Here is a 22,934-nt window from a genome sequence, read left to right as displayed (position 1 = left end):
TACAGGTGGTTTTCCTATTCCCCATGCCACATTGCTTCCTTGGCTTTGGCTTAGCACAGCCATGTCATTACAGTGATTTATTTCTAGAAGGGTAGGCAGGGAATTTCTGCCATTGTTGGCTGACTCCCCTGTGGCAGCTCCTCAGTACATGATGGGAAAACCAAGAGGAACTAATGTTGCTCAGAGCTTTGTTACAGTAGCTTCTTCCCAGCTTTTTCAGGCAGAAATCCCTAGGCTCTGCTGGTGACAGTGCTGCCGGAAAGCACATGGTGCTACAGACTCCTACCTGCCATGCTTCACCCCTGTGCTTTCATGGCAAGTTGGGTGGTGGTAATGAGGAGAGGTCAGTTTCAATACCTGGAGGGTCCCTTTTTCCTGGTTAAGGAAGGCTATGTCCCTTTTCCAAGGAGATGTACCACACATGGAGCTTGCATGGTCCTGGCTTTCAGGGCTGGCCTCCCATTTCAGCTTGCTCACAGAGAGGAGTATCTCCATCCAAGGGCATTTGGCTACACCTTCCTTTTATTGTTAGGAAATGGAGCCAGTGTTCCCCACAGGATGAGGCTGTAGAGGCTTGCCAGGCAACCTCTGTGAGTGGTGGCTTGTCTCCCTTTTTCTGGGGCTGCTAAGGCCCAGAATGTGAAATGCTGAATGACAAACTGACAAACTGGGATATATAGGAGTGAGGCAAGGGTGTGCACATTACCCTGTGTATGTACTCTGGTACTTACAACCTTATAACTTATAACTAATGTATATACTCTGGTACTTATAACCTTCAGTGGTTTTATTATGTGACAGGACAAGGGAGAACAGCTTTAAACTGAAAGAGGGTAGATTAGACATTAGGAAAAAATTCTTCACTATGAGGGTGGTGAGGCACTGGCACAGGTTACCCAGAGAAGCTGTGGCTGCCCCATCCCTGGCAGTGTTCAAGGCCAGGTTGGATGGGGCTTTGAGCAACTTGGTCTAATGGAAGGTGTCCCTAAACGTGGCAGGGGGTTTGGAACTGGGTGATCTTTAAGGTCCCTTCCAACCCAAACCATTCTGTGGTTCTGTATTTTGCACACCATTCTGGAAAATAATAAATACACCTTGTTTGTTTGGTGTAACACTTTCAGGCATTGCTACGGCCAGTGTCTCCAGGACTTACTAATGGTTCTGGTCACATGCCGGTTTCTCAGGAACAGTGCAGAGCTGTGGGAAATTTCTCCTCTCAATTAAAACTTCAGTAAAATTCTCTTAGATGGTTTTACCACAGTAAATTGCTTTTTTGAGCACAGCTGTGGGTTGTGGTGGGCAGTGGTGGGCAGTCTAGAATCCAAATTGTGGATTTCAGCCCTTTTGACTTTGTATAAAAGAAACCAATTTTCTGGTTTTGGAAAAGGACTTTAAACTGTTCTTTGCTGTTGTTTTCATTGAAGAACAACGACAACAACAAAATTACATAAAACCACAGAATGACATAATAAGTAATTGAATACAGATTAAGGTTTTGTCCTCAGCAGATTGTGGGTGAGCTGGCCCTGCAACCTTCATCTGAAGGCGTTGCTTCATTTCCTCTTATAGCTATGCAAAATACAGCACTGATTCCTGCAGACTGGAAAAGACCCGTCATGGTGATGGCAAGGATGAAAGTGTCTGAGACCACTCTCAGCTGATCCCTAGTCTTCATGACCAGCTAAAGTACTGATGTTATCAAAGAACTCCTTTGCCCTCCTTAGACAGGCTTGGGTCAGGTTCCTGGCTGCAGATCACAACAGAAATAGTGTCCTGCAGAGGGTGCTGCAGCAGACCTCAGTCACCACTTGCTTCCTAAAATGCCCTTTTTCTATATGAACGCTGACTAGTGTTTGCTGCCTGGATTTGATTATGGAGTCTCAGCTCTGCAGTGTCAATATTTGGCTCTGTAGGTAGCAGGTAGGATGGCAGATCAATAACCCTCAGGGCCTAAGGCTGACTGTGAGGGAAATCTAAGGAACTGGGTAACAAGTGAAAGTCAATGTGAGCCATGTTCTTAGTGGGAACTGTAGAGAAGATGGAGACAGACTGTTCTAAGCCCAAGAGGCAACCTTGCAATGGGCACAAACTGCAAGAAAAGAAAATTATTAAGAAAAATATTTTCACAATGGCAGTAAAAAAACACTGAAACAGTGCCCCTCCCCAGGAGGCCGTGGGACCCCCATTCTTGGGGACATACATTAATACAACTGCTCAAGGCTGTGGTTTGTGGTGGTCCTGCTTTGAGTATGGGTTGGACTGGAGGCCCCTGGAGCCCCTTCCCAGCGAAGTCATTGTGTGATTCTGTGCCTCCTCACTCTGTAGTTCTAGGGAAAATTTTCTGCTATTTAACTAATGACAGATGAATGGAGCCATCAGCTCCTATGTAGAGCCTGACAAGTGTTTCTACTGACAGGCAGCTGTGCTAATGCAGTCCTCAGATGCACTGTGATGCAAAAGGGCAGAATTGCTTTTGGCCCAGTGCAAGCCAGTGCTGATGGAACATCTGCTAGAGCATTTTGCAGAGGTCACCTTTTGGTGAACGGGCCTGCTTTTCCCAGGGAGAGTTGTGTGGAGTCATTCTGAAACTGGCCTATTGGGGTTGAGAGCCCCATAACACTCATCTGCTTATGTTCTCTGAGCACTCTACACATAGTTTGTCTCAAAGCCAGTGCCTTCCATGTATTTGCTCCTCCCCTAGACTGCTCTTTGAATACTGAAGACTTGATTAATTTAGATTTCTGATATTAATATGCAGTCAAACACATCCTCATAGAGGATTCAGGAAATCTCATACAGCTTGCTAGATCCTGTCCAGAACTGAGAGTGATGATGTCCCAAAATGGAAGTTCAGTTTTGTTTTCTGCTGGAAATATTTCTGTGTAATAGAATGTCTCTGGATGCAGTTTCTCTGTAGAAAGTGGTGTTAACAAGTATTGACTGTGTCACAAGGATGCTGTTAAACAAGTTGATAGATTTAAAAACTCTCAGAAATCAGAAAGACATAAAATCAATGCATAGAAAAGACAGATCCTACCTCTACTTCACATAATTCTTCCTAATATAGTATTCCATTGTCTCTCTGTGATTGGAAATGCCATCAGTTGTACTTTTCTGTGGAAAGCAGCAAAAGGATGTTACTTCACAGGGAGACTTCAGACGGTCCCAGGCTGTGGGCACAGTTGTGCTTCCTGCATCTATTCTGTGCGCCCTGGCTGACGCTCCTCCTTAATTTGCGTGGAATTGCAGCTGACATGAAAACTGTTTGTGGCAACTTTCACACAACCCCTGTGTTTGCTGAAAGTGGGAAAAAAAATAGAAAAACAGTGTTTTCCCATTTGTCAGCCGTGAGTGAGTGAGTGGCAGGAGGGCTGTTGCGATGAAGCCTCTGCCAGCAGTGACATGGGGCTGTATGGAGGCAGTTGGGCCAGAAACCACGGGAGAAGAATGGCAAGAAGTTTGACTAAGTTATGATGGATCTGTAGTGAGTTTTCAAAGGGAGGTGAGGATAAAAGTTGGCAAGACCGGGGCAGCATGGCTGGTGGTGAGCCAGTTTATGCATTGGAAGAACCAGCTGTGGCATTCTACATGCACAGGAGTTTGGAGAAACGTGACTGAGGAGGAAGGTTTTGGCTGCTGGAGGAGAGGTAAGCTGCAGTGTGGCAGGGGAGTGAACAACAGTATAGTTGACAGCTTTGCTAGAGGATTTGAATTGAGGTATAAGGTTAATGTCCTGATGAGAGAAACTAGTGAAAGAGAAAAGTCTTCAAGCCGGACTCGTCTTTGGCTGTCATCACTATCAATAATTACTTTTCTAATAACTCTCCAAGGCTACCCCCACAACCACCTCACTGCACAGTTCCAGCAGGACTGGCATACCAGGGTGCCTCTCTTCTGCAACCTCCTCTTGGTTGTACCCCAGATTCATTCCAAGATAGTTTATCTTATTTTATACATATGGAAAAAGGTCTCCTTGATGTTTACCCCAACATATTTTTAGAATGCAGTTGTGCAAAGAATTGTTCGGCAAGGACACAGTGAGCTTATCAGAAAGTGTTGTAGGAAAAAAAAATGAAATGTAAAGATAGTTGCATTGGTTTGTTGGTTAAGCTGATAACTAAATTGACCATTGGTAATCTGTACAGGAATGCAGGAAGTATTGGGTGTTCATGTTTTGCTGAGAACTTGAAAGGGGAAGGTGTGATATTTCACTGTCTGAAAATGCCAGTTCACAAGTTCAAGGACGATTACGGGCAAAAGGCTGTTGAAGAAGAAAATGGGACAGATCATTTTATCTGCTTCTTTGCTCAGGAGGAGCCAATAAATAAGTAAAGCGTGTGCAGCCGAGTGTTTTGAGAGCTGAATGTTGAGGAGCAAGTATTTGGTAACACTGCCAGTAATGCAAAGGCAGGTCAAATTGAAGAAGTTTTCTAGTGGATAGGTTGAAATCAGCAGAGGAAAAATGACTGCTGGGTAGCTATTTCAAATTCATACTGGGGCTTTGGGGCATCATTGTAGTATTTCTACCTGATAATAATGTGAAAATGAATGTGAGCAAGAGTGTCCAAGCAACATAATCTCAGTGTAGTTGAGCTGCTATTCCATTCAGGTAATCAAGGACAAAATCACATCCAGTGGCACTGCCTTTCCTTCCCTGTGGCCTACATCACCTCAGAGAGCAGATGACCTGTGCTTTCAGTCCCCAACATCCAGTGACATTTTCTTGTCATTTATTCTATCTAATTAAGCCAGGATGATACAGCAGTTTACATTGTTTTCCCAAGAAGAAATAAGTAGTTTCCTTGCTTTTTTCTTTTTCCACTAGTATTTGTGTATCTATATTCAGATACAGCTGGACGACTTGTCTGGATGTGGACCCTGCTCATGCAGAATCATGAGAATCAGTGGAGTTACTTGACTTCAGAAATGCCTGGTGAAAAAAAAAAATCAGTTCTTTGAGGAACTGTTCAGACCACATTCAATTCTCCACAGCTAGATTAGCTATCAGAATTAGGTGCCCAGGCCCCCATTGAATTTTCAGAGAACAGCAAGGCTGACTCTCTTAGAGCCACATTAAACATACAGGGAAACAAAATTCAATTAAATACAGTACCAGTGATGGCACCACAAGAATAGTGCAGTTACACTGAATCATTTTACATCACCTCACAAATACAGCATTATTACTATATATATAAATTCTGTATTAAGCCAAAGGCACTGTTCACCTAAAAAAAAATTGACATTTTGATCTGTCATGCTATAGGAAATTGGGACAACTCTGCTTAAATCAGTGGAATGGAATTGAACAGATTTATAGCCTGGCAAAATTTACTCCTGAATCTAAGTGGAACTAATTTATCCACATGGGATTTTCTAGGAGGATGCCAGACAGCTAAATGTATAGAAATAAAGAAGGGAATTGAAGCGGGAAAACATTCACTGATGCAAAGGAACTTCAAAAATGGATGTACTATTACAGGTCTATTAATATGTTTTGTACCTGTCTGTCTAATTTGAAAAGTTTGGGGTTTTTAGAGTCCACTAACCCATGTCTTCGCAAAGTAGAATTTCCTCAGGATGTGGGTTTTCTCTCAATGTGTACATACAGCCACAGAAGACAGAGAGCCAAAGTATTTATTCAAACTTTCTGAACATCATCATAATTCAAATAATAAACAATGTGAAGCAGAGTGTCACTTTTAAACTGCTTTAGTGCAGATGGTCTTTTTCTTAATTCCCAGCCCCATAGTTAGTGAGCTGAGCTTATTGAACCACTTGCCAATTCTGTTAAAAGCAGATGGAGTGAAATGGGATAAGGGCAATATTTCAGTGTGGCTCTCACCCCCAAATGCCATTATTGACATACATTTTAGAACTCCACATCTCTTGCCATCAGCAGTTAGAATTATAAAGAGGTTGAGCATACTTGGCTTGAATGTCCGTGATCAATAAGGATGCTCATCTGGCTTAATAAGGATAAACTGTTGCCCTTGAAATAACATACCGTTCCAGCAGTCAAAGTGAACTCAGACTAGTCCCTTGATATTAATACTAACTCTTGGTGTCTGTGTGCATGTGTATGTACACACACTTTTTGTTATGCATTTCTCTGACCATTCCCTAGCACCATGCACTCTTTTTGTGTCTTATAGCAATGTATTAAAGTAATTCTTTTGAGTGCACCCTTTTTAAAAACTAGTTTCTTCCACTTCAGGCTGTTGGGTTTTTTTCCTAAAGTCTTTCATTTATAACTATATCTTTCTAAAAAGCACCTAGTTCTGCTTTCTAAACCCTGATGACGAAGCATGATATGTGGGATTTTCAGAAGTGTCCTCTATGAGTGGACTGTCACTGCCTCTAAAGCCCATGATCAAACTCTGTCCAGCTTCAGATAGGGCAGATACACCTCTGTCTTAAATTTAAGACAGACTTAAATTATTTCTGAGTGCTCAGGAAATACTAATCCTACTCCCATGGGAAGCAGTTACCATTTTCATAGAAAGCATGAATGATCTGATCACAATAAAAATTTGTAATACGTAAGCACAGCTAACATCAAGATCACTGGATCCCTGGAGACATCATTTTTTGATGTTTTAATAAACTAGGGCATTCAGTAAATGAAACAGGCTAGAAGTCATCCTCTCGCCCTCTGTGGCCAGATCTGTGCAATCTGTGGCCAAATGACTGAACTCCTTCTACTTACATAGCAGTAGCACGCAGCTTTCCTTGGGGACTTGTCCCAGGCTTTTGCTGAGGCTGTTGTCACCAGGCCAGGCTGTGGCAGTGACCATACTAACAACGTAAAACTATGGGTGAGTGGCTGTGCTGTACCCATACCTTGGCACTTTTTACTTCATTAGTACAAATACAATATGTTTGTGCAGAATGTTCACTGACATCCCCAAAAGTTTTGTGACTTCAGATCAATTTCCATTCCAGGGATGTCCTTCATTTAAATTTCCTTTCAAAGTTGGCAGTTCTGTAACCTATCTGTCAGACACAGGCATATATAAGTTTGAGAATGTGTGGAGGCTACTGGAAGCATCCAATAATACTGAGGCCTCCTGGTAAAACCTTGGAGTAGACTCCTGCAGCATCACTTTCCAGTTCCCCAGATGTCTAGAAGCTTTCTGTCCATGAAGTCTATACTGTCAGTAAATTTTAAATGCTAATAACAGGACCTGACAAATTCTGTGCTAATCACAGTAAAAATGGGAGTTTCTGTGATCCACAGTATTCATTAAAGTCTCTTTGCTCCCTGTGTTCCAGGAGTTAGTATAAGAAGGCCTAGTAATTGATATGTCTTGCCACTGAGTGCAAGAATGGCAGATCCTTTTCCCCGCTAAGAGCAGGTCTGTGTCAGTTCAGCTCAAGTCAGTAAGTGTAGCCTCACTGTGAAATGCAATGTTCCAAACACACACTGCTGTGTAGTATCCTGTGGGCTGGAAGCAGTCACCCATGTTTTCATGTTTGCTCATGTAATTTTTACCCCTTTGTTTCTTTCCCTTTCCCACAGATTTTTATTGGTGAGATATCAATGTATTTCATAAAGTCAACGCGAGAAACCCTTATTATCCAAGAGAAAACTATTTTGACTGGAGAGTGCTGTTACCTGAACCCACTGCTTCGAAGAATAATACGTTTTATAGGTAAGCATCCTGAGCACTGCAAGCTTAGTTAGTCCCTTTTTGCACCAAAACAGAAGAAAACACCCTGATAATCTACACCACAAAATTAATTAAGCTGTGAAATCTTTACAGGCATCTTCCACCTTAGAGGGATAGTCCCCCTCGGATTTGCAAGGTAATGTTCAAAATGTGCCATATCATGCTGGCTGGAGCTAGTTTATATCCTGTTCTGTTAAGCTTAATGCTTCTTATGGACCCTTAAAGAAGGCTATGCCAATCAAATCCTTATATGAATAATTCCATCATTGCTAGCCTGTGTAAGCTACCCATTTTACTTACAAATTGGTCCTCACCAGCCCATCTCTTTGGCATTTTCTTTTCAGCTCTAATTTTAACATCCATAGCTCTGCCACAAAATCTAAGAAAGTGCAGAGTCCACATAAAATAATGTGGGGGGGTTGTTTTGTTTTTGTTAGAGCTTCCATTGAGTTAATCGCTAAGAAATTAATGAAGAAGTTCTGTCACTAAACCATTGGGGGTTTCTTTATATGCTGCATGCAAACCACAAAGCCTTTTTTAACACTGTTGATTAGTCAAAAAATGTCTGTGAGACCTTACTGAGGTGATGATCCCATGGTTCTTTTGGAGCAGGAAGAGGAATAGCATTATAGCTTGTGTGTCCACTGTGGCACTAACAGAAAATCTAGTTCTCTTCTGAAGGCTTCGCAATTCACAGCCCTTTAAGGCTGCCCAACACCCAAGCTGTTTAGACATAAGGAGGGCTCACTTCCTACTTCCTTGTAGCAGCTGAATAGGAAGAGGGCAGCTCTGAACTGCATGTGTAAGAGGCTTGTTCTCACTTCTCTCCTTATTCATGAGAAGTCCCAAGTTCACCCATTGGATGGGATGGTTTGTCTTGTTGCTGGCATGGGCCAGTGTAAACATGGCTCCCCACTGACTAAGAGGGGCTTTGCCCACAGAGCATCACTGCACCTCCCTCCCTGTATACTCATAAAGTTAAAGCATACTTACACACTGCATCCGGCAGAAAGGCTGGGTCTGAATTCAGTCTGAGTCAACAAAAGCATTGGGGAAAAAAGCTAAAAATCTCTGGATCCCTTCTTCCCTATCACTGCCTAATTTCTGAATTTTGTCTGGAAGAAAAATGTCTGCTGTAACTGTGGCAAGGATTGTATTGCTTCCATGGAGCACAGCCCTGGCTGCAGGCAAATATACTTGCTCAGAGCATGCATGGAGCTGAAAGTCTTATCCTGTGTTCGGATTTCCATCAGCAGCAAATATATGCTGCAAAGGTTTTCTCTCTCCCTCTCCCCTCTCTGTGTCTCCTGCTTTATGCATGGCAGTCAGGAAGTGGAAATGGATTTTTACCTTCTTCTGTACTGGGGATAGAGACAAACAACCTGTGGTTCATTACTGAGGCCTGGCCTGGGTGCTGCTGATAAAAACAAAAGACATGGGAATGCAGTTAAAAGTAAAATACCCTTGAACTTCACATAAGGTCTAGGATACATTGATGGATAGTAAACTGCCTTTAGGAGAGAAGCAGGGTGCTAGAGTCCACTGGGCCACTCAGGGCTGTTTGAATGTTGCAGCACATTCAGAGTCCTAATCAAATACTCTTGCCTTCAGGGTAAGCACTAAAAGAGCTTAGACCATGGAATCTAAGCACTTGCTCTAAGCACTGTGTTTTCTTGTAGTTAGCTTTATGCTCAAACATTTGTGAGATTGTGGAAGAGAAGGAGGCAGTGATGATACAATGGACTCTCAGAGAGTGACTATAGATATGAACCCTACTAGAGAAATCAATATTGCCTTTGCAGCTATGCATGTTTTCCTATGAAAAATGAAGTTAACATCATTAGAAATGGCTTAAAGTGTTTGTCTCATCTTAAAATACACTGATTGTTTGCTTGTTTTCTTCTGCAACCTTTTCCCTGCCCTTCAGTAAAATAAGAGAAGTGGAGACTGTTGAAAAGTGGCTGAAATAATTTATGAAAGGAACTAAAAATAGCTGCATTTTTTCATTGACATTCCACCTGAATTTTGAAATCATGACACAGACTGAGCAGCTGTAGCCTGTGCTGCATGTTCAGGGAAGTTAGCTCCATACAGCTGCTTATTCCAAAAAGAGGCTATCTGGATGCTTAGCTCTGGAAAGACTAACATAGATTTCCTTCTATGAGTTTTCTCTTGCTAAACTTGAGGACCATAAATTACCGAATTGATTAAGTAGATTGTCTTCCAAGATACCTTAGCAAGCAGTCTGTCTTGTCGCAAAGAATTTTGCTGCCTATTTAGTCTTGGTACAAATTCACTCTAATATCCATATCTGGTGTTTTCTTTGGCTCAGATGTGTGAGCAAGAGTCTTAAATAAGTACCTGTAAAAAGTAGTAATTTAACTCCTTGGAATACTGCCTTATAAGTCATTACAGTTGGTGTTACTCAAAAGGATGAGAAAAATCCTTCAAGGTGTCTGAGTATGCATATGTGAGGAAAAATTTACTACTTCCTGACCCTGCAAGGCACATTATGGAGAGCTTCTGAGAGTTGCTATCCCCAGATTTTAGAAAATCAAAGAGGCTTTTTCTCCATTCCTGACTCTGTAACTGGAGTTGCTGGGAAGAGATAGGGTTTTAAGAATAGTAGCCTAAATGAGCTTTCCACAAAACAAAGTTACAGATACTTCATTGCATATTCACTTAGATTTTATAAGAAAAGAAGCAAAAAGGGAAACTCCAGACTATCTTTTGGTGATGTGAAAGATTATCATCCTTGGCATACTATCTCCAAGGGATATTTCAGATTCAGTTGCTAGACTTGATCGTTTTCCTCTCTTGCTTTTTCTTCATATACATAATGAAGTACTTTTTTGCGCTTTGTGTTGCATTTCGCTGTATTAGGTTTCTAATCCGTGTAATTAAGTTGCATACCTGCAAAGCCCTGATAACATGCAAGTAGCCTCTCTCCAATTCTGATATTTAGGAGTGCAGCATGCTTTGTGAATTTGTTACCAGTAACTTTTACTTTGGACCTGCATAATTTGCAGTTAACAAATGGTATAAATCAGCTTTTGCTGACAGCTTAATTTAAAGCATAGTGACACCTCACAGTGGGCAGCTAAATAATGAAATTAGGGCTTTATTTCGGCAAATTAAGGTGTCAGTTCAGCAGATAAAGGTTTACAAGATTTATACACACACTGAGTTTATTGTAATAGGCTAGATACACACCAGAGCTCTAATGTCAATTCCGTAGACAGCTGCAGGACATAGTTTGCCTGACCTTATCCTTCTGCCTGCCTTGGATCTGAATTTAACTGTGAAACAATGCATGTTCTGTTACTAACTGGCTGCCTTTCAGAAGAGCTCAGGATGTATTCAGTTGTGCCGCCACTAACCTAGACTGCAGCTAAAATTTCTGTAGGTCCTTCTTTTTATCACTGAAGAGCTTCCACTGTAAGAAACAGGTCACCATGCTGGGGACAAATCAAACCTTACTCTTCCCTTTTATGCCAGGGTCTGAGCTGGCTGTTGCCTAGATAGTTATGAAGCAGCAAGGAAGAAAGAAATCATGTGTATCTGTAGGGAGGAATCTTGAGACTCCAGAGTACTTTCACATTGGGAGCTGAATTTCTTCTTGCATGCCTAGACCACACGTCTTCCTTCTTATATCTTGGGAGAACAGTGTCCAGGCAGGACACTCACATGTGCAACACACACAAGAGGCAGTAGATGCCTGGAGAAGTGAGCTTTGTGGGGTCTCCACTGGGGAGATTGAAGCCAGTCCCAGATTATGAGTGCTTGCAAGGAGCTTGCTGTTGGGTCTGTTCCTGATGCCATGGCAACAGACAATAAATTTTCCTGCAAGCCCCATCTCTCCAGCTGCAAAATGGATTAATGATACAGAGCTCCTTTAACAACACCCTTTCAGATACCATGATGAAGGGTGCTTTAGTACAGTCTGAGTCACAGGACTATAAATATACAGCTGCACTGGATGCACAGGACCGTTAGAGCAAACCCTTCAGAGATGGGCTGAGGATCAGCATTGCCATAGAGCCATGAGTCCTTCCAGAGACCCCATCCTTATAGTGGAACTCTAATCCTTTTAAAAAACATAGGCATGGAAAACGGTTGGGGGAGTGTGAGTGTGCATGTGTAACATGGATGTTTTCTGAGCAAATTAAGTTGAGTGTGACAAATTCAGATAATTGACTGGGCACTGAGAGACAAGTACCTAAATAAACATACTCAGTAGAAGACATGAGGATATGTTACTAAAGAGCAGAGCTTCCAATGTCTCAGGAGCCCTTTAATACGTTTTTTCTTTTGCCATTTTACTTAAGGGTTTAATGTTTTTTTTTTTTTCTCTAATAAAGAATTCTATCTCCTCATTCTCATTTCCACCCCATTTCTCACTTCTCTCTTCCTGATGTCTTTTCAACTGTTCTACATCTCTGAGGGTTTTTTTGTTGATTTTTTTTCTTGTTTTGTTTCAAATCAGTGGCATTTTAAATATAATAGTGAGAGTTTCTATGGAGTCACAGGCAGCTGCAGTCACTGATATTTACACAGATTCAGTGTGGAAGAAGAGTTTGAGCATAAATTGCAGGGAGAAGACAGGATTGTACTGAGGTTACAGTGAGTGAGGAGAGATAGATTCTTCTTCAGGGCAGATGTCTCTGTTAGAAAAATCAATAGGCATATCTGTAGATGGCAACAGTGATCAACAGCCACATAGGAAGCTCAGTAAGAGAAAGACTTTTAGAGTAGTGTGTGAGTGACACCCCAGAAATTATGGGTTCATGCTCGGAGGACTTTCTGGCAACAGTTTAGGGGGAAATGTAAGTAAAGAAATTAAAACTAAACCATTCAAAATTGAAGCTGCTTAACATTTAGATTCTTCTGCCAAGGCAAGTGTTAGTTTAGCTGAAATGGACATGGAAAGACTCACGGTTATGCTGTCTATCCTCAGCATTTTTGAGCAGGACTTTCCTTGTTTGTTCTTTTTTGGTTTGCACATTTAGTCTGTTTAAGGTCTTTCCAGCTGGAGATAAAGATATGTTAAAATCTGATCCTCAGTTCCTTCTGGGACTCTGGGGCAGCTAAAGAGAGTAGCAGGGAGTCTAGACCACCCTTTGTCTCTCCCCTAAATTGTCTGTCTCTTAGTTACATTCTACTTACAGGTTTGCCTTCTAGCCTCTTCCTCTGGCTGCTCCTGACACACACTAACACAGCTGAGAGCCAGGATAGTGACAAAAAAAAAAAAGGAAGCCTTTCCAGAAATAGTTTCTGCTCCTTCTTTAAGGCCCCTCTGTGCAGCCAAATGCGTGTGTGATGTGTGGATGAGGAAAAGGTCTGTCTCTATGTAAATGAAATTAACGTCTGTCCATCCTTTTTGCTAGCAACCAACTGTAGAGGCTGTAGGTCTTCTCTTCATGTGGCTTGCACTGTTTACATCTTATCTCAGCATATGCTAAATTCTGGACTAAAGACGTCTTCCAGGATTTCTGGGTCAGAGGGAGCACAGTATGATAGAGCACTTGCTCCTTAGCAGGATGACATCACCTCCCATTACACCTAAGCAGAGGTACATGTTCTCCTATTCTCTTTCTGTGGCGTTATATCACAGACTTCAGCTATATGACCCTGAAGAGCTAGGGGTAGTTGACTTTCCTGTGAAGCCTTTCAGCAGCAATTTGTCTGCCTCTTAAAACCTGGCAACCACATCACTGCATTCTCCCACTCTGGTCAGTAGCCTGGCTTCTCTAGGTCATTGAACAAATCCATTGAACAGATGGATTCATGAGGTACAAAAACCATCAGGGGACTGTCCACCACTATCCAGGCTCACTGGTGTGTTACAGCCTTTAAATCAATTACAGCCAGCCATATCTCAGTCTCCAGTGACGAAATGATGTGTAATCAATCTGCAAGGGTTAAATTCCTGCTAGCCAAATTTACTGCTGCACATAGCTGTGATTTTTATAAGGAGCAGTTTGGCAGAAATGCAAGAAAGGAATTACAGTGATCAATATTCATAGCAGTCAGAGCATGATAAAGGTTTCAACCATGGCTTGCTCTGCTGTTCTGCAGAGTACTGCAGCCCTCAGTGCTTCAGTCTGGGCCAGCACTTTCAGTGCTACCCAGTATTGACAAAATGAAGATGTTGAAACTCTTGGGTTTTTTTTTGAGAAAAGCATTGACCACCTTTGTGCCTGTGCACTCCCTAGAAATCAATATAACATTGTGAAGCCTATGAGCTTTTTCTGAAACTCCTCAGTTCCTGGCTTATACTTACTTACACAATAAAGACTGTGGGCCAGACTGCCTGGCTCTTAGATTTCTTCTAAGTATTATAAAAGGCTGGGTAATAATCCTCTCTTCATTCCATGTGATTTGCTCAAAAAACAGACAAAACAAACAAACAAACAAACAAAAAACAAACCAAAAAAAAACGAAATAATTTGGCCAAAGAGCCACAAACAAAATAAGATTAATCTCTGGCATAACCTGCTGTTTTAGCAGGCTGAGAAAATACTGCCTTTTTCCTTTGAACTTGCTTGTGCACTTGCTAACGTAGATGAGGAGTTCATGCCAACTGTGGAAAACCATGGATTTAAAGTATCAGCAGAGGGATAAAGCAAATAAAGGAGCAGTGTCAGTGCTCTTTCTTTCTCTTTTTAACACAGCCACTTAGCAGGATAAATGGAAGAAAGGCACTCATGCCAGTAAAAAGATGAGGCAGTCCTGCAGTCTAGAGCAAGGGGAAGGCTACCTCCTTCTTTGACCACCACTGGCTTTTTAAATCCATGATCACACATTAGTTCATTAATAATGAACAATAATAAACTCATGGTGAGGACAGACAACTCTGCACTCCTGCAGCTGCTCCAGACTGCTACTCAGGGATAGGGCTCTTTGCATCACTACCCTACAAGAGAGGAATTTGTGTTACAGCACAGCACCATCTCTGTGAGGAAGTGGGACTGGTAAGCCCCTCTTGACGCTCATACAATGAATCCATTTTCAGTTACAGGTTTTATTCTATGTTACTGTCCGTACAAGTGTCCCCTAGATAGGCCCTGAGCATTTTGAAGGACCTGTCAGATGTAGCCCTTCCATTTTCTATACCAGTGACAATATCTGTAGAGCAGCCCTTGATTCTTGTTAATTTGTTGTAAAGCATTTTCTGCTGCATTATTTTGATTACTCCTTGATAGTTTTTGTTTCTCAGACTATAGCAGTGTTTTTTTCTTTTTACAGTGAAGTTGTTATAACCATGGTGGTGCCCGCTTTTATATCACAGCTCTCCTAAGATGTTTTTTGTGGAGCTCCAGCTCTTGGTTATACTTAAACGCAGCCATCTCAGCTAATTGATAATTTAAATTACTTTTGCTTACAGAGATACAGGAGGTGGAAAGCAAAAATATATGACTGTCAACATTCCCACACTATAAGTAAATATTTATTTGTTTTAATTTTTTGTGATAGTTTAATCCACCTTAGTGATGGGTCGGGGGAAAGAGGAGCTGATTTAGTCATTCAGAACATTTGGGTTCGGCATTTCTGCAAACCTGCTGTTCTGTTCCTTTGCTATGTGGGCACTACATGCAAGTGAAGGATCTTCATATATGTTTACAACAGCTGTAGCAGGTATTGGTAACACTAACAGAAGTCAGTGGAGGATGTGACAAATGCAGTATTGAGCAGGGGTGCTCCAGAACCCTGGAAATGTTTCTGCTGTCAAGAGAATATTTCCTGCCTGGAGCATTTGTGGGTATGCACTCCCAGGGACATGAGCTGAACAGCAACTGTGTGGAAATGTCTTCCAGAGAAAAGTATTAGGATGTTTCCAAAGGGACTTTTCAAATATTACTAATTAACATTACTATTAGGGTCTTAATTTTTCAACATCAGGATGGTGAATAGTCAAAATCCAAATGGTACTTAACACTAGATAATCAAAACAAGTGCAGTGCAGTTTCTCAGGACTACACTTTTCTTTCAGGTTCAGAGACATTATACTCCCTGGTTTTGGCCCAGATGTGGCAAAAAGACAAAAACATTTTTAACAACTCATGTACATGACACCTGACTTCGGGTTTGTGTCATAGGGGAAACTTTACAGACATAGTATAGGTGCAGCCTTTCCTATTCACAGCTTGAATCACAAAAACGCTTATGTACTTGCTTACCATTATCAGCCTGTTTCTGAGTCCTCCTGGAGTCACTGAGTTGATCACCTGTCAGAGTTAAGCATGTGGTCCTCTGCATCATGCCTTTGATGCAGGACTCTGCTGGAGTCAGCAGGGACTTCTTTTAGGTAATGACTGCAGAACAAGGCTTTGGTTGCTTACCTTTCATTCTGTCTCTTCCTTTCAGGTGCCAAGATTATTTTGCTTTTAAACCTGTTTGAATAATCATTATTTTAAACGTTTTCTCACAGGAGTGTTTGCATTTGGACTTTTTGCCACTGACATATTTGTAAACGCTGGTCAGGTTGTGACTGGGAACTTGGCTCCCTACTTCCTGACAGTATGTAAACCCAACTACACTGGAAATGACTGTCGAGCCCACCACCAGTTCATAAACAATGGCAACATCTGCACTGGGGATGTCGGAGTGATTGAAAAGGCAAGGAGATCATTTCCATCCAAACATGCTGCTTTGAGCATCTACTCAGCTTTATATGCCACGGTGAGTGTCAGTGATGATTTCTAGCTTATATAAGAGGTCTCTGTAGCTGCATATAGGTGGAGCCATTTTTTCTTAAAATGGGTTTCTGAAGGAAAAGAGGGTTGTTTTGGGGAGGGCTTTCTTCTTTATCTGTAGGGGAAAATATCTCTCTCTCTCTCTGCTTTACCAATCCTAATATAAGCAAATCAAATGCTTGTTGCTTTTGAGGCACTGTATGATGTGGAGGCATAAGGTGAGGTCTTGAGTATGCATTTGGCCTCTTCTCCCTACCCTGTCTCATTAGCATTAAGATGAAGTTTATGCTTAAAAGGCTCCCGAATCACTACTGTTTCTTTTGTTCATATGACACAGGTTGTTGAACATTAAAAATGTACACTGTGCCATTTCAATGGGAGGCTGAACTAGGCTGGATTTTCTCCTCTTGTTAGGACCTGAATTCTCCGTGCACAAAAGGTTGTAATAAAAGTCAGTGCCATAATTTTGCTGTTATCACAGATAAATGGACCCCAGTTGACATCTTGACAAGGTGATGCTGGTATACTGTCATGAAGAAAATTGTCTTTAAGAGTATTGAGAAAGAGATCCACCACTTCTTTGTGTTCTCTGGCTGAAATTTCTGTAATGTCTGAAAACTGATCCAAGAAGCTTACTTACAAAGTAGAAAACCTTGGTGGTTTTGCCATTAAAATCCAAGGACTTAACCTGATTCTGATTTCAAAATGGCTTATCTAAGCCTTTTTCCCTCAGCAGATTGACTCAAATGAGTGGCAGAGTCTGTCTGTTGGTCATCAGGTTTTGAGAAAATTCTTAAGCTTATTGATGACAGGGTATTTGCTGAATATTTTACCTTGATCTTCGTAGCAGGTAAATAAAACACCACATTATTCCTATAAAATCAAGAGGCCACCCACTGCTGTTTCAGCGTCCATCTGTGTGCACTGAGTATTGTGTGAATAATGACAGGTATAAACTAGAAACTCCTTTGATCAGGACTTGTTGGGAAGTGTTTGGAAAGCCTGTAACATTTTGCACACATTACTTCCAAACAATAAGCAACCACATATGAAATAGAGTTCCCAATAAACTCAATATTATTGTAGAAGCTGTTTTCAGCATTAAAACTCTTAGATGGAAGCTGCAGTATCAGGCTTGGTCCTGGCTCTGCCCTACGCTAGTTACATCCTTTCATGGACTTTCCCTGTCCAACCTCCCATGTTTCTTATGAAGGCAAGTCTTCCACAAAAGGAAATCCCCAGTGTTTCTGAGCCCCAGTGTTTCAAGACCGGCCTGCACTTCTCTCCACATTGGAAGATACCAGGTGGAGCCAGGACATAGAGTTTCTTCTGAGCTGCAAGGTCATAAAAGTCTGTCCTTAAAGCATTTCAGCTTGCAGTCCAATTTTAGCCCAGTTCTCTGCCTGAAACACCCCTCTAGCTCTAAAGGTGTTGTCACCTGTCTTTTCTCTGCCTGTCAGTTGGGAGTAACATGAGCATTACACAAGAAATGCAATGTTCAGATCTAGCTCTGCTTAATAATTGTGCTGTGCACAATTTTTTTGCAAGTGTCTTGCTGATTCTAATATGCGTGATAATGTGGGCTGCTGAACAAAAGCGTTTGGTTAGTAATAGCTGTATTTTGCATAAAGCTGGAGAGATGAGCCATGGAGCAAGGAAAATAAAACAAGTTGGACATGAGGAGAAAGGAAAATGAAATCAGCGCAGACATTGTCTTTCAGTGTATAGATGTCTGTCAAGATCTAAGAGTCTCCTCCCATTACTGCAGCTCTACTATCCTCTGCAGATGTCTCTGTACTGATTTGTTGATTAGTCTGCTACTAACAGTACTCCCACTGTCATTGTTTTGGCTTTGTGTTTTGGTTTCATTTTTTTTTTCCATAATCTGGGTTTTATATTAGATAGGCTTTTTCTTGTCACCTGCCGAAAAAGTTGAGAGAACCAGAAGCATCACTTTTGTGATCTCTGCAGGCAGAGATAAATCTCCTTTGCCTGAAGCAGGGGAAAGAGAAAAAAAGGCAGCAAGCCCTGGCTTCCATACTTACACAAAAATTAGAATGTCACCTAATGAAGTATTATTAGTCTCCCAGAAGTATCGCAGGAAGAGATGGCAATCACTGCATATAATACCTGCTCCTGTACAGTTAGAAACACATACTTCCAAGTACCTTTCCCAAGAAGAAATTATAGGCTAGAAATACGCCTCGATTCATTAACACTTCTGGAAAGAACAAACAAAACCAACCACAAATAAAATAAACAAACAATCCAAAATAACCCCAACAACAAAACAGAAAACAGATGATGGAAATCATGTTTCATATAAGTGTTCCAGTCATACCATCTTAAGACAACTGTTACTTCATGCTCTTCTGAGAGGAGTCATGGAAGACATGGAAGGACATCTAACAGATGGCAGTGTTCACCCAAAACTAAAGTATTTCACCCACACAACTGGAGGATCTCTTATTGTAGAGGGAAGGTAAATATGTTTGCTGATCCTCCCATTTCCCTCTGGAGTGAAAGCAAGGAGAATTGTTTTACCATCACAAAAGGGTCTCTAGGATTGAAAGGTACAACCAATCACTTATTGACTGTTCAATAGTTTTTAGGATTCTTCAGCTAACCCCTTGCCTAGCAGCATCCACAAATAATTTTTTCTATCACAGTCAGCTGGTAGAAGACTCTGTCTCATCACACTGGATCATGACCTGGCATCTGTCTTTTACACCTGGGAACATTGCTTCTTGACTAGATTAGAGTGATACATACCTGGGCATGAGACTTTGAATATTTGGGAAATTCTGAATAGTAGAGAACACTAGAGCAAATCCTTTCTGCAGCCCAGGTCACTGTGACCCCATCAACAATTTCTTCCATTTTTGTGTTAACACCTACCGGACCAATGAAATTCAAGGCCTCTGCACTTCAAGCATCTGCATTGAGCATCTAGGAGACTGCATCATGTTCTACAATACACATCATTGTCAAATGTTCTGCTTTTCTACTGTAGAAATCTCTGTGGTAAAGGGAAAGATTAAAGTTTGTAAGGGACAGAATTTTTCAGTATTTGTATGAAACTGTGATCTTTCTAAGGAAAATAAACTACCACAAATCTCCTCACTTCCTGCTGAAAGGACAAGACAGACTTCTTCCATTCTGCCTTTCTCATCAGAGATGTAACATACATGCTAAATATATGCATATGTTTGCATATAGCTAAATATGTATACGTATGTATATTTTAAACTTGAAAACAAAAAAGCCTCCTTGACTGCCTATGCTTTTGCCTGTCTGAAAAAAATGGGAGAGGAATTACACACAAAATGAATGCTACTATCACACATTGCACATTGCACAATACACTGCTTGAGTGTATCAAGTGTGATCAGAGCACAGCAAAGAAGCCAAATAGATGACTTATGTAGTTAAATAATATATAGCTTATTTTTAATACGATTTATTCTATTTTCTTCACGTATTTTTTATATTCAGTCCTTCTTCCTTTTCCCACCCATCAAATAACTGGTTTTGACATTCAGAGTTTTGTAAACTTACCCTATGAATAGCATCTTGGAAAATTTTCAAAAACACCTGCTATGTGTAAGAAATCAAATGTGACTTTCACTGAGATTTTAGGCTGTTACACACAAAGCTTCGAAAACATGCTGTAAGTGAAAGGGTAAACACACTGTGGGAATCTAAAAAAGACCTTGTCTTTAGGGACTGCAACAATAAAGATCAAACCACAGTGATAGGAAGCCTGGCCAGAATGGAGAAGCTCTCCTAGTTATTTCAGTGTGTGATTTATGGATGAATTGGAGCACATTCTGGGAAAAGAGTTTGTCTTGTTTTAAACCCTCCCCATGAGGGTTTAACAGATTTCCCTTAGCAATCTGTTCACATGGTTAATTACCCTCCTTGCTAAAAATGTTCTCTTTACTACAAGTTTACCTTTTCCTGACAAGATGCATGAAGCTTCAAATACATTAGCTACTTCCCATCTGTAATAAGGAGAACTCTCCCACTGGACAACCCAGAGATCCAGCTTCATCTCATATCTGTAAGAAAACAAACATGTGTGGCCTATTCTCTGTAGCTAGGGTTTTCAGCTGTCCCAGCAGGACCACATTCTTACTTTAAAGAAGTGATGCTTTTCCTTTGGATGCTGTAAACCGCAGTAGTGCTATGGTAGGGAGCAGGAGAGCAATCCAACTCCATGTTGCTTGTTTAAATTAGTTTCTGCTAAAAGAAAAGCATAGGGTGAGAGGGTGGGTGGTAATTATTCAGACAGCAGCAATGCTATTTTTTCCCATTGTTCCCAAAGAACCTTAACTGAGTTTTGGCAATAGTGAGGTGCAGCTCAACCTACCAGCAAAGACTGGGACAAGATTGCCGCCTAGTGCACAGTTGCTAGCGGTCATTTCAAGGCCTCTGGCACAGTTAGGAATTAGGATTGAAAAACAGAGCAAGCAGGAACCTCTCAGCTAGCTTAGTCGCATTCCCAGTGCTATTACACACCAGAATGTTCCAGTTCATAAACTGAACTCACCCTTAAACGATGTGTTCAGCAGCAGCAAACTTCACTTCCTCAGGCAGAGATCTGGCAAATTCAGCTGTTAAAAAAGTCTAGCTCTGAAGTTTCTTGGCAGTTGAAAGTGTAATTTTGCCTAGATACATGTCTGGAGGCAGTCAGATATACCTTCCCCTGGTCAGTTTCTCTGGCCTGTGCCTTTCCCTTACAAGAGGTGGTTGATGAATTCCTTCCCTTCTGGAGCTGTGTTGTAATGGGTTTAGGGTTATTTTTGACACCAGCCAGTGAAAGGAAGCTAGCTGTAGGGACATTTGATTCGCTTGGTCAGGGAGAAGGGAAAAGAAATAAGGAGAGGGAAAAATAATACATTATTATTTGTTATGCATAATACAGCACAATAAAGGAATATATTAAAAGCAATTAACAGAGTGACCTTGAGAATGGATGTAATTTCTTTTTCTCAATCCCAAAACTATGCGCCAGACCACAGTGACCTCTGTATACGTGGGATGCAGAAGAAACAGATGGGCATTAAAATACAGTCAAATAATTACCCATGTTGCCAAATGGAGCACAAAGCAAATTGTGCTGGTAGTTGCAATTGGAAACACCAAGTCAAGCCTGTGCAGACTTCCTTCAGCACAGGCACAGGAAAATCAGAAGGCACTTTATCCCGGCCAAGCCACTGTAGTCTTGGCCAGAGACTGGTGTCAGCCAGCACCGAGTCCTTAGTCTCTGCAGCAGTAACAAAGGAGAACAGCTCTGGAATCTCCACAGGCCCTCAGAGTCACACTCTGATTTCAGAGCCACCTGTGGCAAAGTGCTCAACAATGCCCTTCCCCAGAAACTAAGTAATCCAAGAAAAAGATGAGGTCTGTGACCTGCAGACAGCACAATCAGACATCCCAGTCATGGTGGTATTGCAGATGTGATTAAAATAATAAGGATCTTCTTATAGAGTCTTTTGTCCAGAATACAAAGGGAACCATATTTCAATTTCTAACATCTGAAAAAGGATCAAGGAAATGTTTTCAGCTTTGAGAACATATTCAGAGAACAATTTTTTTTTTTCTTTACAAATAAAATGCCATCTTTTGACATTAAACACTGGATGAGAAACTTCCATGGTCTGTAATTTTTCCACTCCCCAGCAGAACAGATGTTTGTACTTCCACTGAATCAGATCTATGCTTTGTGAATCAGGTTCATTTATCACCTGATTGGTAATAAAAATCAAATCAATATTTCAAATGTATCTCTCTGTGTCATGTAGGGGCGGTAATGTATCATCTGGAGATATTTCTGGTAAACGTGTTGGAGATACTGTCTTTCCTTATCAAAGCTTTGGGAATCATGGAGGCATCCATGCTTCCTTGTTGAAGAGAATTTTTTTTATTTGTTTTGCTATCAGACTTGGTTCGCTTGACCTTTGCTATTTTGTAGCTCTGGAATTAATGACCAGCTGCCAATTGAGACCCACATGGTTTCATTCACTCTGTCAAAATGCATATAAAATAAAGTACAAACTGCCAAAAACATGTGGGATTCATTAAAAATTATTCAGAGCACAGGGAAACCTCATGCTCTGAGATTACATTTTCAGAATCAGCTTCATTTTGAAGGAAATCTCATATTCTGTGTTTCATTTAATCTTGCAGAGAAAATGTCTGCAATGGTTTCTCTTTATGTTCTCTGTTTCTTAAACTTACCACCACTTAGAAAACTGGAGCAGCTAGTTCACATGGATGCAAGGCACTCCATCATGTGCACATTACAGTTTTAGTAAGAGTATAAACATAAATTCTTGGCTCCTTTTGCAAACACTTAGTCGTGTACATTCAGGGTGCATGTTTGCTAGCATATGAGCAAGTACTTGCACAAGTTAGGGAGTCAGTAAACTCAACCTGTACAATACCAGCTCAAAAAAAGTCCAGTACGTAAATCAAATTGATGGCATATTTGACATCATGAAACATCATTTAACAGTATCTGCTTTATTCTCTTTAAAGTATTCTCTGAATTACTTTAAAC

The 22,934-nt window shown here is 41.1% G+C and overlaps 1 protein-coding gene across 1 annotated transcript in view; it reads left to right on the top strand.

Annotated features, from left to right (window-relative positions):
* PLPPR1 (phospholipid phosphatase related 1) overlaps positions 1-22,934 on the top strand; it is a 132,285-nt gene that overhangs the window by 102,069 nt on the left and 7,282 nt on the right. The window contains exons 4-5 of the mRNA XM_061455099.1: positions 7,523-7,655; positions 16,105-16,355. Coding sequence (XP_061311083.1) covers positions 7,523-7,655; positions 16,105-16,355 — 384 coding nt within the window. The remainder of the gene's footprint in view (positions 1-7,522; positions 7,656-16,104; positions 16,356-22,934) is intronic.

The sequence above is a fragment of the Pezoporus flaviventris genome, unplaced genomic scaffold (assembly GCF_033815535.1).
Source record: "Pezoporus flaviventris isolate CSIRO_AGI_PZ_B2104156 unplaced genomic scaffold, CSIRO_AGI_Pfla_v1 ptg000018l, whole genome shotgun sequence".
NCBI lineage: Eukaryota > Metazoa > Chordata > Aves > Psittaciformes > Psittacidae > Pezoporus > Pezoporus flaviventris.
The sequence above is the reverse complement of the archived record's forward strand: the minus strand, read 5'-3'. Positions and strand labels throughout refer to the sequence as shown.